The sequence below is a fragment of the Chrysoperla carnea genome, chromosome 1 (assembly GCF_905475395.1).
Source record: "Chrysoperla carnea chromosome 1, inChrCarn1.1, whole genome shotgun sequence".
Classification (NCBI taxonomy): Eukaryota; Metazoa; Arthropoda; class Insecta; order Neuroptera; family Chrysopidae; genus Chrysoperla; species Chrysoperla carnea.
This window is the reverse complement of record NC_058337.1, coordinates 55,315,283-55,335,894: the sequence shown is the minus strand read 5'-3', so window position 1 is coordinate 55,335,894 and position 20,612 is coordinate 55,315,283. Positions and strand designations below refer to the sequence as shown.

The following is a 20,612-nucleotide window of genomic DNA, read 5'->3' as shown; positions in this document are numbered from 1 at the left end:
TGTCGTTGAATTTCGTCATAATGTTTCGATAGTATATAATCGAAAATTGAACCTAAAATATTTCACATTTCATTTTGAAAACATGCATTTTTGAGGAAAATCTACTCCAAAAACTGCATAAAAATTACCATGTAAGTAGAGCTAAAATTTGTAAAACTTATACTGTAAATTTGTACTTGATTAGGCTTGGCTTTCATATTCATTTAGTCTCGGAAATATTAGGTGTTTTCACAATAAATTTACCCAGTATTAATTTGTAAACTACCGGTAGGTTTTTTATTGGAATCATTTTATCTTTAAAATTAAAAATTGGCCAATTACGTGCCGTTTGTACACGCATAAACTTACGAGTTACATTGTCCATATTAAGTAACAAACTACAGCAAGTCATCAACCACTGGACCAGGAGAGGTGGAACAGGATATTGGACAAATAAAATTTATTTGTAAAATGTAGAATTTAAAAATTTTAAAACTAAAAATGTCAATTATTTTTTGTTTTTTGTTTACTTTTAATCATGCATACGATATTTATTGTGTCTAGAACTCGAATAGCCTAATTGGTAGGGCGCTTGACATGAATCCAAGAAGTCCGGGTTCGAGTGTAATTTTTTCAATTCTCTTTAATTAAAAATATCTAATTCAAGAAATTTGATAGAGCGAATTACCCCATTTTATTATAAAAAATATAAAGCGCTTGGGACCACATTGTGTCGTGGTCATGTGAATCAATATATCAGCCTTATTTTAAAAGATATTTAAGTTCTATTCACTTGATGACTAGTACCAGCGCATTATAGTACATACTTTAATCAGTTAGGATAATAGAATCACAAAATGACTCAGCGTCTGAACCCAGCTTCAGATATGATTAAAATACCAAACTTAAAATGAATTGCCGTCGCAAAAACTCTTCATATAACTGGGAATTCGAAAGATTTGGAATCTTTATCTTGGAGTGGGAAAATGGAATACAGAAGAGATAAGAGAAAAGTTAAAATACAACCTTTTCCTAGGACATTATTATCAAATAGAAGAGATTAACAAAAACTTTAGTTATATAATAAAAAATAACCGTATTTTCAATTTTTTTTTTTTTTTTTGAAATCGGTTAAAAAAAAAGACCGTATATTTTCAACCAAAGCTTGTGCTGCCAGCAATAAAACATGTTCCTTTAGGCTTTAGTTGAACGCATTTTTGTCAATTCTCATAATTACGTTATTTCCTTTTAAAACTTCATCTAAAATAATTGGATGAGATATGTTTAAATAAACAAATGGACTCATCAGCATGTTTTCAAAAAATCAAAAAGAAAATTTCTGTATGTATATTATTTTTTCCACTTTTATATATATGTATAATATTTATATAAATAAAAATTAAAAAAAGTTTAACAATAAAATTATTTTAACAGTTAACAGTTCTCTGATATCACATTAAATAAATCTCAAAACTGATTGTTGTTAACTACGTTTCCTCTACCGAATAAAACCTTTCAAGGAGACTAAATTACAACAATTCAATTTTTTACCTAATAACATGGCAGCCACAACATTTTTTACACCTTTAAAAATAGTAATGTGCTTTTGTTCTATTCTACATGTGCTCTATCCTCTAATTTTGATGTATACTCCCTTGTCATTTGCAAATTTATCGTAAAGTGACCCGCATGATAAATGCATTTTATATTATGGGGGTCACCAGAGATTCTGTACTTTTGAAAATACAATATGTATTTTCTATACTTTCCCCGTGGTGCCTAATTTTGATGTATTTTCCTTACCATTTCCAAATTTCCTAAAAGATGACTATCATGATATATTTTTGACTTCAGTTTGCGTGTCCCAGACTTTTCCCGTGGCCACTATGATAGTAAATATAATTTGGAGATTTTTTAGTTTTTTTTACACACAGCACACACAACAGTATGTAGGGTAAAAAACACACACGCTTCGATCACGCAATATGCCTGACCTATTCAGTTTTATCTGATGTTTTTTTAACAATAGAATCTTTACTGGTTGATTTCTTGTAAAAGGAATCTTTACTGAGTGATTTTTTATGAATGGAATCTTTACTGATTGTTCCATTACTAGATAAATTTTCTATAACCACACCACCATTATTATCTTCTTTACTTGGAATAGCTGCTTCTTCTGCTGTTGAGAAACGAATTCGAGTTGGTTTTGGCATTATTTTTGGTACAAATAAAACTACGATGAAACTCAATACATGGAAGATAAAGTACATGTGTCTGAAATAGAATAACAATCAATTAAAAAAAATTTAATAAAAAGATCAAAATGGATATCCAAATAGGATACTGAGGAGGGTTTTATATAAAATTCTAAGCGTGATTCTTTGGCAAAAAATAAATTTAAAAAATGTAAATAAACCTTCGATCAAAAGCTTTTCGTTTTCAAGGTATACAATAATGTTTCGAACAAAAATGTAAAAAAAAAATATACAAAAAGTTTGCTTTGGTCTTTTATAAAAATAAGGAAAAAAGTTCGTATTAAAATATAGTCAAGGGCGCTTCGTTGAAATAATTTTTGTTACACAAAATCTCGGAAATAAAAAGATTTGGATCTAATGTTTATATGAACTTTTTTGTTTATATGAAATTTTAATTTTTTTTATAAGACATTAAAGTATACTTACACTAAAAGTCGCAAACTTGGCTCAAAGTCCAAAATAATAAATGAAAATGTTAAATAGCCAAAAAGAACTCTTGTTACAAATCCAGTTAGAATATCGTAAAAGATGCTTGAGTTTCTATTATGTTGGAAGTAATGTCGGAAATAGCGTCGTATCTGTGAATTAAAAGTGAAAAACAAAACAAGTTTTAAAGAAATTTAGACACGCATAATATTTTTAAGTCTTCTAACAAACTAGAAACAAATCTGTTTCAATTCAGTATTCTTTAATATATAATAACTTAGCTAGTTATTAATGATAAAGCACAAAAAGGACCATAAGATATAAGATCCAATTTTTAAATACTTTTCCAATCCCCAAAGAAATAATTATTAATATTTAATCCTCACTATGCTGACTAATTGCAAACAATTTATTAATCAGAAAAACAAAATTCAACAGGTTGTTTCTGAAATCAGTCCAAATAGACATGGGTTTTTTAATGATTTGGCCAAATTCGTTTCTAATTCTCGTAGAATTATTACAGGAATTTTTCGACGATTTCGATTTATACTTAATAAATATGAAATAAAATATTTACCGTTCTAGCTGCCATTGTATACAATGTCGCTGATATAAATGTTATATAATATCCCAAATAGAATCCATGCCACACCGCAGACAGCGTATACGTTAATAGTGTTGCATAAACCGCAACACGATCATAAACAACCATTCGTAGCCATTTATTAGTTTGTATATTCCATGCGTTAATACCATCACGCAAACTTGTACTAAACTCAAATCCGAGCACATTAATATTTGATACTTTATCCCATTTCGCATTACCCTTTTCATCGTATCCATTAAAACCTAATCCTGAATTATTACATACCGCATCGCCTAATAACCATGCGTAATAATATTTAAAACGTGTTAGAGTCGTCACAATGTTTAAGTAATATAGTTTATAAACTAAAGTTGTATTCAATACAAAGTCATCTTCACGTATTACGTCAAGTGGGAAGATTTCGGATAGTTTTAAATAAATCAAAGCACAAGCTACTCCACCTAATGCTTTTAACATGACAGCCTTATATGGAGAAGGTTCTACCAATGCTATCCGATATGATTCTGCAGTATTATTGTTTGTTTGTTTTAAATTTGATTTTGATGGAACAGCATCTCCATTGGTTTGGATCTAAAAATAAAATAATAAATACAATATAAATTAAATAAATAAATTATTCACCAATTATAATAAATTAATATATATAATATGATATAATAAACTATTTATACGATGCTCTTATTTTTGTAATTTAGTTATGTAACAATAAAACAATTTTCGGAACATTTTTCAGGAAAATTAAAAACGCGTGAATACATATATGATTTTTTTTCGATTTCAGCCTTAAAATTGCAGTTTTCTCAAAAACGACAAATTTTCTTATTTAGCGGTTGCATTTACTAGTGTGAATTACCGAAAAAATTTGCAAAAATTTCCAAATTTCAAATAATTTTAATGCCAGTCTCGAAAAATGACTGAACAAGAATCTACTACGGGTACATTTTATTTACAAAAAAAATTGCCCAAGTTACTTTCATTTTTATTAGACCATCAATACTTACAATATTTTGATTTACTGATGACTTTGGTTTAGGAAGAGCATCTAATAAATATGTGCCTTGTATAAAATGCATGTAATCTCTATAAAAAATTAATGGACCCGCCATTAAAGTTTGATGATGAAATATGTAGCTAAAATATTCGAAAATAGTTGGTATACGATCAATTGCATGATACTTTTGATTATCATTCATTTCTTCATCCTCTTTTGTTAACCCATCATGTAAATTTAAAGCTAACGATGTGATTTTTTGTACAATTATCATTAATGGACCTAAAAAATAAATATACATTGTTATTATCAACTTAATAACTTTATTTTAGCAGGGGAAAATATTTATTTAAAAACTTTCAACAAGGAGTTTATATTTTTAGTAGAATTAACATATTTTTTTTTTGAAATCATCTCAGCAGGATAAGAGAAATTTCAAATAATTTTTTACAACTAGTGTAGAAAGGCAGGTTTCAGATACAACTAGTGTAGAAAGGTAGGTTTCAGATGAAACATGAATATACATGAGCTTATACTGCGTTAAGATGAATAAGAGGATAATAATTATCAATACTCGAACCCATAGGCGAGTGTAGTAATTTACCCGAACACTTACTCATTTCATTGCAGTTTAACATGGGAATGTATTTATTTCGCAGTTAATCAGGTAACCTCACTATGTACATGATTTATAAATATAACTATATATAATTCTTATTGTAATAATTTAATTTAAGAAAAAAAGGATAAACAAAACAATAGTAACTGTCACAATAAGGGACCATCCATTAATTACGTCACACACCAAGGGGGGGGGTTTGAAATGTGACATTGTGTAACAAGGAGTACGAAGGGTAGTCAAAAGCGTTGTGACATCACGTGTTAAAATTTAAAATATAAGTGCAAAAATAAACTAGCCCATAAAAAAATTTTTATTATACTCTCTTTCTAAATTCTCCCGTACTATAAATTTTTTTAAACGAAAATTTGAATCTTCAATTAACGTAATCAATCGTTTATCGTTAACTTAATTGATATATTGTTCTGTCTATAATTATTTAAATTGTTTGACTTGATGTTGATTTAAGAAATTTAAAAAATAATTTAACTATTTTTTTATTTTAATTATTTCTATTAAATTATAAAATATGTGACGTCACACCAATGTGACCGTCTTTGACAAGCGGGAGGGGGGATTTAAAAATTGTAAAATTGGTGTGGCGTAATTTATGGATGGCCCCTAAATAAATAAAATTGCTGAATATAATATATCAATAAAAAAATTTGAATGCTTTATTTGAATTAAAATATTATTACGTATAAAAAATTATTTGAGTTGGCCTGATAATTATGTATAGGACAATCTATATTATGCTGAATAAAAGTAAGATTGGCTGAACGAATAATAATGATACTTCTTTTCTGTACAAAAATCATTTATCTGTGTAATTTGTATCTTCTATAATCGATGGCTGTTAAAAACGAAACTGTTTACGAAATATTATTCGATTTAGTCAGTATACTTCAGATTTGTGTATGGTTTTATATAGAAAATAGATTTGATGTCGCAAGATGTGTCGTTCGTGTCATTATATTTTTTATTGGAACAAGGTAATTTTCATTCAGAAAAACATACTATCTTTTAAAGAATTATCAGTTCAATTAGCGGTATTTTTTTACATTGGTATTAGATTCATTGTAAAAAAATACAGCTATTTACATCCTTTACCATTGCTTCTACCCTTTATCACACTCAAAAATTAAACTTTTGCAACAGGTTTTATATTAACTCATTTTGTGAGTGTGAAAGCTAATAATAAAACAAAAGAATAAAAAGATGCACAAGCCATTAATTTTGAAATTTTAAAATTAAATCTCTCTTTAATGGAGAAGTGATAAGTCGAAAACGTAAATAACAACTAATAATATTGGAACTGGTAGAAACTTTGATTTGAACGAAGTAAAATATTAATAATGTAAAATATTAGAACGGTTAATTAAGAATTGATGTTTTACATCAACATTGAAATTTTAGTTCAATAAAGAAGTGAAATTCCTATATATATCCCAAAACGAAAAATTTTGAATGGAAAATTTAATATTTTTTTCTTGAAGTAAATGATTACTTCAAAAAACTATGTATACATTATAGAAAATTAATTTTTTCAAGGATTCAGTAGAAATCTGAAGAGTAAACAGTTCTCTATAATTCTTATAAATCAACAAGTTATAAGGTGATGATAAAAATAAGCAAAATATTCGCCTGGATAGAAAAGCCACATAAATACATTTTTTCTATATATTTATTTAAGTTTTATCCGACAACACTCTTACATAATAAGATGTGTGAAAATGTTTCATTTAGTGAATATAGGCTTTTCGTCGCGAAAGGTTAGACGATATTGTAAATCCTCTATTTTATACAAGACACAGCCCCTATTTTTTACGTTAATGAAAATCATTATATTCACAAGTAATTTTTATAGCTGTATCTTCGTTTATAAGTATATTTTTTAATACTAAATTGAGCAACGGAATTAGCTTGTAAAACAATTTGTAAATTTTGTACATTTTTTTAGTTTTTAATTGTTTTTGGCTATTTTTTTCTTCTCAATTCTACTCGGGATACTTTCTAGTGAACGTTTTGAAATTACCACTAATCCTCAAGTATATCCACCCCTGTTAACTCTCAGATTTATTCACAACAAAAACTATTTCTTTTCATAAAACTAACAGGTAGACAGACATTTCTATTGTCAAGCAACTCATTCAGTGGTTTTTCGAAGAATATGTTTTTAAAAATAAATGAAGATTTAGAGCCTTTTTAATGCATACGCTGGTAGGGATTCGATGGACACCGAAATATTTACTCAAGACTTCGTTTCATCAAATAGAATACACTTTACAAATTTTTAGCTCGCTAACTTTTTCGGTTTTGAGTTATCGCGTTCACGGACAGACAAGTACTAGGGCAGATAGAAATACACTAATAAATTTATGACGTCTTTACCAAAATTTTGTTTCTACCATCAATATTTTTTAGCGTTAAATTTAAGACTAAATTTAATATACTCCTGTGATTATGTATATAAGCAGAGTATAAAAAGAATGGGGTATGATTATTGATTTGGTTTAACAAATACCTGAACACTGAGACACGTTTCGCTCAAGTTAATTCAAAAATTAAACATAAACGTAACTTTATACGGTAATATTAATTTTACATTGTATTAAGGTGCTAAATAAATAAAAGAAGCGCAAACATACCAGAAATGTCAAGCGTGTACGAATTCGAAAAATAATATTGTCGATGTAAATGAATTGTAGATAAATATAATAATGAGACCACTAACACACTCCTAAAAACATTAATTAAATCAGAAGCTGTTATTAGAAAAATTATGCTAGACAATTTGAATCGTTGCGAAACTAATGTTCATTGATTTGAATTCATTCTAAAAAAAATTTTCAATACTTACCGATGCATAGTTTTTGGACTTTGGAAGCACATTATTGTGTATGTAAGTGTTGGTAATGTTATTAAATGTATTGCATGGCTGTAAAAATAGAAAAATAAGTTGAAAATACAAAATTTTGTCTTTCTTTTTAAGAGTGAATTCACAAAATGGCAAAGGATAAAAATTAATTTTTAGAAAAATTAAAAACATCTATTTGCGGTTTTGCAAATTTACTGACAAAGTAAATCTATCTACATTAAACGATTTTGTTTGAACTTACTATCCAAAACATATATAACCAAACAATGCACCCAACGTAAGCCCCAATCCATGACGTATGTCTGCACTTACACGTGCAGGATGTAGAAGTGTCCGAAATAGCGGTGCTATACTCAAAGATACAAGTTGTGTGAGTACCAAATTAACCTGTAAAATAACAATAAACTTTGTTAGCAGCACTATTTTATTAAAAAAAATATGTAATTTTATCTAATATCTATATAAGTTCGATCTTCTCAAAATGAATATACGTATAGTGTTTCATATACTACCATCGAGGTTCTTCTAATTCTGAAAGAGCATATATTCCAAAACAGGTCTATTGAGTCTACGTTTAACTAACCATTGCTATCAATTGTATTATTAAATTATTTATAACTTTTATTGATAACTAGAAATTGCAACTCGATAACTGGCGATAATAATTCGTACTAATTAAAAACAGAAAAAGACCCGAATTTAGTAGTTACAATTTCGACTAGCAGGTGGCAATACTTGTACTTGCCATTTTTTAATATCAATAAAAATATTCAAATTCAAATTAGATAAATCCCGCCATCTGGCGATAAAAATTTATACTATTAAACAGAACGTGGACCGCTTTTTCAGTAGTTCCAATTTAAACCACCTGATTATTTACTATTTATCAATATCGCTTTACTATATTATTAATTTGAGTTTTCACAAAATGTTTGTATCATTCTAATCTATTTTTTTTAACTTATAGAAATTATATTCTTCTTTTTAATTCAGCAAGTTACAATAAAGTTTTTTATTATAACTAATATTTATTTTCTACTTTTTTAGTTATATATGCATTAGTACGTGGTACAAGACACTACCGTCTCTTCAGATATGGAAATAATTTGACATTTTGAAGTGGTTGTAAATAACGTTTAAAGATTCCGTTACATAGATACATACCAAGTAAATAAAATCGTGTTAAAAAAACATTCCATTTGAATTAACAATTTTTTGGATTTTATTTTAAAATAAATCGATTCTATATAATAATATTTATAATAAAATTGTTTATCTATGTATATAAATAAAAATGAATATTTGTATATATGCAATTATACGTACATATTAGTGATGGGACGTATATTCGCATTCGCCAATATTCGAGTATTTTTTAACACTCACATTCGCAAAAAGAATGTTTTGCGAATGTTTTTGACAAAAATGTACTAATACACTAATATGTACTTTACTCATATTTTTATATCACTTTTTAATCACTGTTAAATTTGAATGTTGGCCAAATGCAATTATAGTAAACTAACAAACCTCAAATTTAATTTTGCTATTAATGGACTTATGTGGTTTGTTTTGAATAGACTTATACGACGGACTTTTTTACGATAATGAAGAATTATATGTACTAGCTCGACCCGTACGGAATTCCACTGCTGAGGCTACCGTAACCTATGGACACCCTGTACTCGTGACTAAAAAACAACAATAAATTTTGTACAAAAGTGGCGAAAAAAATCAAGCTTTTAAATTAATATTAGGAGAAAATGTTTTAAAAATAGTTTCATTTGAAATATCTTTACAGTTGCTGATTCACTTTATAAAAACTGTTACAATCGAATTATGTTTGCCTAATAGCCTTTTTAAAATATAGATATATTTTTTTCATTAAAATTATGTATTATGTGTCTAACCTGGTTTTTTATAAGCGGTACAATTTTAGTTCGGGAGTATATTTTTTGTCGGAAAATAACATGATAAGCTTGAAAATGAGGGGTGAATCATGGAATTTGATAAAAGAATAAGGCAGAAAAAGACAACGGGAGCAAGTAAAGAATGTCTCAGATCACAAGTTTGTCAGCCTTCGCCTCGGGCGACAATGAACATGAGTTCTGAATATTATTTACTTTTGCTCCCTAGGTGTGTAATATACTATTAAATTATTTTAGTATGGTTGTGACTTTATTATAATTTAATTTCATAATTAAAGAATTTTATTTTAGTTTTCCAAACATAAATTAGGTTGTTTTACTAGCGAGAATCTAACGCAAACGCTCTCAGATGTAAAACGTACTTCATCCCTCCCTAATTTAAATCCGAAATATAGCCATCTTAAATTAAACTTTCGAAAACGTTACTAGCTCTGGTACCAATTATTCATGGACACATAGGATGGAAAAAGCAAAAATTTTGTTTATCAAAAAGCACTTCAATAAACAGAATATACAAACATTCACTCTTTTACTTTATGCGGCATTATACTTTGCAATGCATGTCGGGTACTAGCTAGTAATTGATATAAAGTTTACCCAGACAATAAATAATAGACAAAATCACGTGATTCTAAAAATACACATGTTTTTTCTCCCCTTATTATAATAAACATATACAGTGCAATGAGTCACACTTACATAAAGGTTCTTATTATCCTTTCAGTGCATAAAATTATTTATTTTTAATAATTGCATGACTCAAGCGCAAGCCTGTCTGTTGCACTCACCGCGATCAACTTTTACACTTTTTTGCTTGTTGTTTATGATCATATTCTAATAATAAACCTTCGCAATCAATAAAATAAATGTTTTTATTGAAACATGTGTTCAACGATTTTCTAAAAAATTTCATTTTGATGTGAATGTTAGCGTATGGCTTGTGTATGTGTGACCTTATAAACTAACTGCATCACCCAGAAAATGAAATAAACACTTTTTACTCAAGCAGTATACAAATTTTAATTTTTTCACTTAATTTGTTTCGTTAGTAGTCCACAAAACGAAAGTTTCGGTCATTTTGCACTTTAGCGACTCTTTTTAAAAATACTCCTAGAAAACCAAGAAAAAAACCAAATTAAAGCATTTTACGTAGATTGCGAATCCGTTGTCGGAGCTGGTAAAAATTAACAGTTTTTCTTTAATTAACGAAAATACCGTATTTTCCCATAGTATTTTTGCATTAATAAATAAATTGGTTTGTCACAGGGTGATTTTAAGGGCTAAAAACACGTCGACCAGTGCTAACTCGAACCCATTAAAGGCATGGCATGGCTAGCCTGTAGATCAGAAAATGCAAGGTGCAATAACGGTCAAATAACCTCAAATTTTGAAATCATCATTTTTCGCTATTAACATCATTTTTTGTACATTTTAAGCATATTTAATATTTAATAAGGTAATTAATAAACTAATTTAATTAATTAATTTATTCATTGTAAGGTACGAAAAATAACGCTTATCGAAAATGCAAATTTGCGATTTTCGTTAATTAAAGAGAAACTGTTAGTTTTTCAACAGCTCCGACAACGGATTCGTAATCTACGTAAAAAATGATATAATTTGGTTTTTTTCCTGGTGCTCTAGGTGCATTTTAAAGAAGGGTCCCTAAAGTGCAAATTTAATAACAATTCTTAAAAATGTATAGGACTTATTTTTTAAAGGTTAAGGAGATTTTCCCAAATAAGCGCGTGAGTGTAATAAACTATTGTGTAATCAACAGCTACATTTTTCTAATATTTATATTGCATGACAAATAAAATAAATGATAGTTTTATAATGATAGGATTAAATTAAATACCGTGTATTTAAAAAGAGGCTTAAATCGTGCAGATAAAGTTAATTATTGTTTGGATAATTGATAAAAAGTAATTAGAACAAATACTTTCAAATCATTAGCCTTTTTTAGGATTCCGTAGCCAATGGACATAAAACGCCCATATAACATCGCCATGACTATGCAGCATCGTTCAATAATGATAAATAATTATAAGCTAGTTTTTTATGCCAGTTGTATTTTATAAAAAATGTGTATTGAAATTAAAAATAATCAGGAATCAATCTGTTATCGAGAAAATGAAGGATGACAATTTTCAATCATCTTTGTATAAGGGTAGCAAAGTCTTGAAAATCGTCATAAAATAAATATTGACAAATATACAGTGTGTTACATTTAAGATGAAAACACCCTCATATTTTCGTTATTTATAAGAATATCGATTTGAAATTTTGCATCGCCATACAGAGTGATGGGTCACATTTTTTAAGGTACTTAACCGAAATCAAAATTTTGAACTCAGTCTACTACAAATTCACAAATAGGTCGATTCTTAAAATTTTTCTTAGCGTCAAAGATGCTCAGAGATATGGAAAAAAACTATCCGAAAAAGTTGCTTAGTATATTTTTGTATACCCATATACCGATTTTCATGACAAAATTCGCCTTTTTAATATTTTAATTATTTTGGTCTTTACTCAAAATTATTACAAGTTTATTGAAATATTTGAATACATACCACTATTAAATTATCAACTTGTCCAGTTTTTACATTATTGAGCACACTACTTATAAAAGTTTAATTTGTAATTTTATAACAAATGTGTTATGGAATGTAAAAACTGGACAAATTAATAATTTAATTGTGTTATAAGTTAAAATATTTCAATAAACTTATAATTATGAGTGTGGACCAAAATAATGGCAAAATTAAAAATATTTTAAGCAACTTTTGCTAATAATTTTTTTCTATATCTATGGCACGCCATTTTACTATTTAATAGGCTAATTTCATCGAGGAAAAAATTAATTAATTTTTTTTTTTTCAAACAGAAATTTTATATTTTATATTTTATATTTTGTAAAATAAATCTTAGTAAAAGAGAGATTGATATAAGATAAGATGAGAATTAAAATTATGATGATAACATAATAAAAATGTATTATTATTATGTATCATCATAATAATAATGTATTATTATTATGATGATACATAATAATAATACATTTTTATTATGTTATCATCATAATAAAAATGTATTATTATTATGATGATACATAATAATAAATCAGTTAATTTTATTTGAATTAGATTAAAAAAAAATGATTGAATTAAAATTATGTACATAATGGAAATAGAGAATTAAAATTATGTACATAATAAAAATGATTGAATTAAAATTATGTACATAATGGAAATAGAGAATTAAAATTATGTACATAATGGAAATATATGGCACGCCGTTTTACTATTTAATATGAATTAAAATTATGTACATAATAAAAATGATTGAATTAAAATTATGTACATAATAAAAATGATTGAATTTAAATTATTTACATAATGAAAATGATTATTATTATGATGATAACATAATAATAATGTATTATTATTACGATCATTTTTTTCGGACATTAAATAGTAAAATGGCGTGCCATACTATATCTCAAACCATCTCTGACGCTAGACAAAATTTTAAAAATCGGCCCTATTTTCCAATTTGTTGTAGGCTGAGTTTAAAGTTCAGATTTCAGTTAAGTATATTAAAAAATGTCACCCTGTATGACTGTCCAAATTTTAAATCGATTTTCCTATAAATAACGAAAATATGAAGGTGCCTTCATCTTAAATGCTATCTACACACTGTATAGTAATAAAGTTTTGAACAACAATAATTAAAAAAGATGGCAATTGATTTTTATTTTCAAGTAAGATTTTCTACACAAAAATACTTTGATCAGATTTTTTATTTTTGTGATTTTGGATGATAAAAATGATTTTAAAGCAACCAAAGCTGTATCATCGTTTATGTCTAATATGAAAAATAAAATATTTTTTTCTTCTCTTTATTATCGTATAATTATGTCGTAAAAATCTTAGACCAAAGATTTATGTAAACATTTTTTTATATTTTGATACAAAGAAGTATTAAATTTTTCCCCCAAATTAATGCTACACTTTATATATTAATGGGTGAGAAGCAGACCACCGGCTCGAAATGTCAGAGGTCATGTTGTTCGTTACCGTCAACATCATACCTTCATACCAAATTGATTATGTGAGTAAAAAATATAGATAACTTAAAATTATAAAGCAAATTACAAATACACTTTAAAAATTTCATTTATATGAGAGTACAAATATTTATTTTAACAAGATTTCACATTCATTATCCGAGCCAAACCCTCATCAAATCAATATTTTCAGTTTTATTTATAATATTAATTACACAGTAGGAAGTGTCTGTCGGATGAATTTGTTTATATTTATTAATTAAATAATTTCATTAATTTACATTAAAAGCTTGTAATACATAAACTCAGATCGGCTAACTATCTGCAAGTACACGCGATTTATATTGCACTATTCCATTAGGCAAATTACGCATATTCGTTGTGTGCGTAGACATGGTAGGGACAATTAAAACAATGAAAGCGCTTCCAGTGAAAAATTTTGGCGATAAAGGAGGCTGTTATGACTAATTTGCTGTTCTTTACATGTAAATGTTATAGAAATGTCAACTTAAAATTATTGAAAAACACTAATTCATTAAACTTAATGCATTTAAAATTGTGAAAATAAGAAATCAAATTGCACAAATATTATTTTTCAAACGTAAATTATCATAATTATTTATTTAAATTTGTGAGACAATAATATTAAATTTTCAATGTAAGTCATAAATGCAATCCATACAATTCTATACTTAAAATAGTGTACCATTACCATGGAAACGCCTCCAATACAACTCACGCACGGTGCGAATACCAACAACTGTGATCGTGGCTGACCTTTTGTCATTAATACATACCACAATAATTGAGTTATTCTACCGAGGCCAAGATTTAAAAAAACAAAGACGTTTTTAAAGCACACAGTTTAATTTAAATGGTTCGATCTTTTAATTCTGATTTAAAATAACTTATATTAGCAAAAATATAAATTAAGATCAATTAAATATTGTATTATAAGATTCGAAAACACACTTTAAAGTTCAAAAAATTGGCCTCGGTAAAATAACTCAAGTATAGAGCATTTTATAAACATTTACTCTACTCTACGCCTCATACCATCTTGCATATAACCAAAACCAGATTGTTCCAAGAATAACATCTTCAAAATACCCATTGTTCGCTATATTTTGAATAGCTTTTAATATACCTCAGAAGTTTCTAGAGGTGGGTTAAAATTTTAGAGGTTCAAAAATTTGGTTGAAAGTTCGATAAATTATTTTTTTTAGTTACCTTCCTAATCAACTGAAATAGCTGAAACTGTTCCAAGAAGATTTGGGTGATGACTTTAGTAATTTTATAATAAAAAATGTTATTCATAGAAAAATTTTGTATGAAATGATTTCAAACTCAATTATGACGAAAATTTATGCTTTTATGTACTTGATGGGTTCGAGTCATTGTCTTTAGTATCATCCGCAAGAATGTTTTTTAAATGAGCTTATAGCTTGAATCGCGTATTTCATCTTGACCATCTTAACATTGATTTTAATTTATTATATTTAAAATCTTTTTGATAATTTGAAGCTTGAACAAAATGACTTTAAAAAATTCAGCAATATTTTAGCTTGACCGCTCGTTCATTTTAAAAAATGAAACATAAAAATGCTGAAAATTGAAATTTTTTGGATGTCGGGCACCGTGTTTTTACGAGAGTCAGTAAAATGGTTTTTACAATTTGTTATCCAACCATCTACGTATCTGAATATCGTCCACAATGGATATTAATAAATTATTCGGGCCCCCGGAAAGAAGGAATTGAAAAATATAGGAGTTATCCTAGAATAAAAATTTTCCAAGTTTTACCTAGGCTATCTAATGATGACCTTAATACAATAAGTTACGAAAATAGACTTTGACCCAAACCCGCTTCTTTTTAGCAACGGATTTAATTACTTACTATACACAAATTTTTTCTATTTTATTTTATTTATTCAAATCTGTAATCAAATTTGTAATTATTAAACATTTTTTTTTTTAATTTTAATTATAACTTAGTTTGTTTAAAACGGTTAATTTCCTTTGGTTTTGCCTTTTGGTATACCTTTATATAAATTGAAGATTTCTTCAGCTATTATAAATATCAGACTTCAATAATGATCTGATGATAAATTATAGAAAAATTATTTTCTACAATTTCGTCCATTCTAAAAATTTTAATTTTAATAATATTTATTTAAAAATTCCAAATGAGCTATCCTCAAAGCCCTCATTTGAGATAAATTTTGGTCAATTCGTCTTAGAGTTTCACCATTAGTAAACATTTCAAATTGATCGGATAATTGATTTGGGAATTATCGCCCGACAAATGTCTGGCCACACACCCTCAAGCACACACACACACACACACACACACACACACACACACACACACACACACTCATACATACTTGATTTTTTAAAACAAACGTTAATTAAAAAAATTTTGATTTTGGTTTTCGGAATGAAAGTAATAAATTTCTACCAAAAAAGTTAAAAATAACTTTATCACCTTAAATAAAAAATTAACATAACAATAATTTAAAATTGTCTCTGGTTTTATCAATTGTTATAAAATTGACTTATCATGGACATAATATTTTTTTATGATTAAATTATTATTATTTTATGAATATTGATAAATAAAAAAATATTGTTTTATTTACCATAAATTTTTGCAATTTTTTTTCGAGATCAAAGGTTGACCATTTTTGATTTATTTATATATGGTTTTATATAAATCTGGAACAGTTGTACATAATTTGACATACTTTTTAGTGAAGAATCCTGATACACTAGATGCGTTACATTATATTTGGTTAAAAAGCATAAGTTCAAAAATAGGTACTTGACCTGTCATCAGAAGTGTATACGTATTCGATTGCAAGATCAAAACTTTGTTTTAAGGAGAAACCCGAATTATTCAGAATTATGTCATGTCTTCTACTAGCACTAAAAAAACAAAAGCAATTACAAATTGCATAAACAACAATACAATAATAGTTTTTCACAACATATTATTAACAAGTGAAAACAAACAATTGACTGAGTTAACTGTTGAAATACCATGCATAGTCAGTGTTGATTTCTTTATCACATTACACATACAAACATGTAACACATAAATAACTGATAATCAAGTATAGTACATATGTAAATGACTTTATAGGTTTCTGCATTACCGACCGACATTTAGTGTATAGTTTGTACACATATTATAAAATTTCCGCCTAATTGGGGCCCTCACGGGTAAACAGTGATGTTTACGAAAAAATGTTTCAAACAAAAGTTGTTTAATTCTTGATAAGGAACATTTTTTACATTTAAACTTTTGTTCTATCTCTAACGGTTTATAAGATGGGTCCTACGGACCCAAGACCCAATTGACCTATGATGCCCATTTACAAACTTGACCTCACTTTTTACGTCCTGAGTACGTTGTAAAAATTTCAGCTCGATATCTTTTTTCGTTTTTGAGTTATCGTGTCCACAGACGGACGGACGGACGGACAACCGGAAATGGACTAATTAGGTGATTCTATGAACACCTATGACAAAATTTTTTTTTAGCATCATTATTTTTAAGCGTTACAAACTTGGGATTAAACTTAATATACTATATATATTTCATATATGCATGGTATAATATGTATATTTCATATATGCATGGTATAAAAATTGTTATCAATGTTCAGCTAATTTAGTGCGGATTTGCACTGTTGATAAAATAAAGAATTCAACAAATATTATGATGTATGACATTTTTTGAAAAATAATAAATAAAATTCATATTTATTGATAACATTGATTCCGGAAATGATTTTATAAACAAAATATCTATTGTTCAAGTATACCTATTTTTATTTAAATCAAAAAATAAAAATGACCTATTATTATATTGTTTCATTGTAGTAATAAAGCATAGGTTGACTCAAGGTAAAATTCATTAGAGCTCAAATTAGGAGGATAATATTAATTTTATTTCACTTTGAAAACTGATTATACGTGTTTTGATAAATAAACAAAAAAAGATGTTATATCTCCGTTTTACAGACATATTTCTCTATAAAATACGTCCATATCATTGTTTTTTTTAAATTTTAGTTAAACTTATTCACGAGACCACCTTATAAGAGATTTCTCGTAGTCATCGTATCCGAAGAGCACATTGATATAGACAATATAATTCTAAGAAAGTTTCTATACATCCATGTATGGAAACTATAAAGGGCTTCGGTGATTACCGTTTATAATTTTGAGAATTTCTCGATTAATATTAATAAAAATTGATAATAATTAACGTTAAAAAATTTTTTTGCACAAAATAAAATCGACGAAAAAAATAATTTTTTAGTTACGCTAACCATATCCTATATTCCTAGGCTAAAAATTGATTCATTAGCGTCGCAATTGCTCACAAGAAAATTATTGAATAGAGATGAATTTTTTAATTGTGCATTTTTCAGCAGTTCTATTTTTTGCAAAAACTTTTTATTCAGTACTTAGTGAGTGATAGTGAGTTTAGGTCTACCTTCGTACGCAATAAATAAATTCAGTTTAAAAACTACTGAATCGATTTTGATGAAGCCACTTGGAGAGTATATCCTTTCAAATAAACAAAAAATTTTCTAAATCAGGCCACTATTGTCAGAGAAATCGTTCACAGATGAAAATTCATAGAATTATCGAAATCGGATTATTGTAAAAGAGTTGACCTGAGAAACTTCGCTTTAAAAAAAATTACATTTACTGTAATTTATCCTCTTAGCATTTCTTTTCTTTTCCAAAAACACACTAACGACAGAATTCTAAGAATTCTAGGAAGTGGGGATTTTGAACGCGCTGAAAAACAATTTTTTTCAAATTATTATTTTACTTTCATAAAATGTACATACAAAGGCATTTAAGGAAATTACATAAATCGAATTTTTTAATGAACAATGATTATTAATTAATAATACATTTTTTACTAAACAAAGTTAAAAAAGTAATAATTTAGTCGGATCTCACAACGTGATACATGCTGTACTAGAATAACTTAACATCAACAGTTGAAGCGCCGAAAAAATGAAACTGGCAGTAGGGGAATCAAATCCTTCGGATTGTGAAACGCTTCATATACAAATGTACCGAATTCTGGACTATATAGAGTTCCTGACCCTTGCAATTTATTACATAAAAATATTTGCATTTCAAAAACGTTTGTAATTTTTTACCAGACAGGTCCAAAAGAAAATCAGAATAACGAGCCTCATAATATCTATCTTCAGATCTGTAATTCTGTTAACATCGGATATTTTTCTACTTTTAACTTACCTTACCACTCGAAATGTTTCTTTATATACTTTACTTGGTTATATGGACATTTTCGACATTTCCTAAATAAATCCAACATTCTAAGAAATTTTGATAATATTTCATAATTAACGATTATAAATAGAAATTAAAAATTAGGTTTATAGATAACATTTTTTTCTTAGACAGTAGTAAAATCAATTAAGATCATTCAATTATATTCAATAATTATTATTGCAAAAAGAAAGAAATATTTATTGTCAATTAACTTTTATTAATAGAAAAACCATGTGATCAGCTGATTGTGACCTTGAATTTATTTATTATTTAATACAAAAAAATTTCTTTACTAAACAATTTTTACGAAGTAAACAACTTATGTTATTTTTGGAAGAATCGACAAATATACTTTGTCCATTTGTAATTTTAACACATGAATATCAGAGATACTGCGAAAGTTAATGAAAATTCGATTGCTTAAGAGTAAGGATTTTTTACAGAGCTGGATTTCGAAAATTAGAGATCACGGCAATCTTCCTTTGGCTGGATAGATACCGAATTACTGGCTTGAAAAAAAAGATATATAAATGCCTGCCTGTCTTGTGTAAGGTTTGTGCACTCGTTATGGATGTTTTTACTTTGTTTTACAGCAGTTTTCGAGACTTCTGCCACGCTAAATTTCAAATTAACGCCATACTGCCAGTCTGCGGTGTCTGCCACTATTTTTCCATAAAAGTACATGCTATTTTTCCCCTTTTTAAAATGAATGCTTTGAGTTACCGTTGCTTCCAGGCGGTTTACGTTCACTTTTTTCCCCAGATTTCTACACCTCCTTCTTTGAGAGAAAATGCTTCACATCGACTCAGGAGTTTATTTACTACAAGGCAGAATGTTAGGGTTCCTGGATTTTTTACGTGCATATCCTAGAATATCGGATTTGATGATAATTAAAACCTACTGCTCAAATCAATGTTCAATAAAATTGCTTAATCGAAGCCACGAGTCGCTATTTTTAAGGTACAAAATTCAATAAGGAAATAAATTTATTAATTTTTCATTAAGAAATTATTATGAATAATTTTCCAATCAGTTAATCGAAGCCACGAGTCGCTATTTTTAAGGTTCAAAATTCAATAAGGAAATAAATTTATTAACTTTTCATTAAGAAATTATTATGAATAATTTTCCAATCAGTTAATCGAAGCCACGAGTCGCTATTTTTAAGGTTCAAAATTCAATAAGGAAATAAATTTATTAACTTTTCATTAAGAAATTATTATGAATAATTTTCCAATCAGTTAATCGAAGCCACGAGCCGCTATTTTTAAGGTTCAAAATTCAATAAGGAAATAAATTTATTAATTTTTCATTAAGAAATTATTATGAATAATTTTCCAATCAGGTTTTATATCCTATAAAATAAATATACCGGGCGTTCGTTTAATTCACACTTTCGCATAGTGCAACCCACGAATGTGAGAGAGTACATACATATGTATACATTGAAAAATGTATTAAAGAAAGAGATACTATTTTAGGTATGTTTTTTTGCATATGTTGTAGCTTCGGTAATAGACACACAGCATAGT

The 20,612-nt window shown here is 27.5% G+C and overlaps 1 protein-coding gene across 1 annotated transcript in view; it reads right to left on the bottom strand.

The window, feature by feature from the left end:
- Positions 1-1,416: 1,416 nt before the first annotated feature.
- The window catches only part of LOC123291130 (lysophospholipid acyltransferase 1), a 32,336-nt gene continuing 13,140 nt past the window's right edge, over positions 1,417-20,612 (bottom strand). Inside the window, exons 2-8 of the mRNA XM_044871596.1 lie at positions 7,997-8,142; positions 7,738-7,815; positions 7,526-7,617; positions 4,269-4,540; positions 3,238-3,837; positions 2,661-2,812; positions 1,417-2,253 (exon numbers count right to left, since the gene is read on the bottom strand). Of these exons, the coding sequence (XP_044727531.1) occupies positions 1,974-2,253; positions 2,661-2,812; positions 3,238-3,837; positions 4,269-4,540; positions 7,526-7,617; positions 7,738-7,815; positions 7,997-8,142 (1,620 nt within the window). The 3' untranslated portion in view covers positions 1,417-1,973. The remainder of the gene's footprint in view (positions 2,254-2,660; positions 2,813-3,237; positions 3,838-4,268; positions 4,541-7,525; positions 7,618-7,737; positions 7,816-7,996; positions 8,143-20,612) is intronic.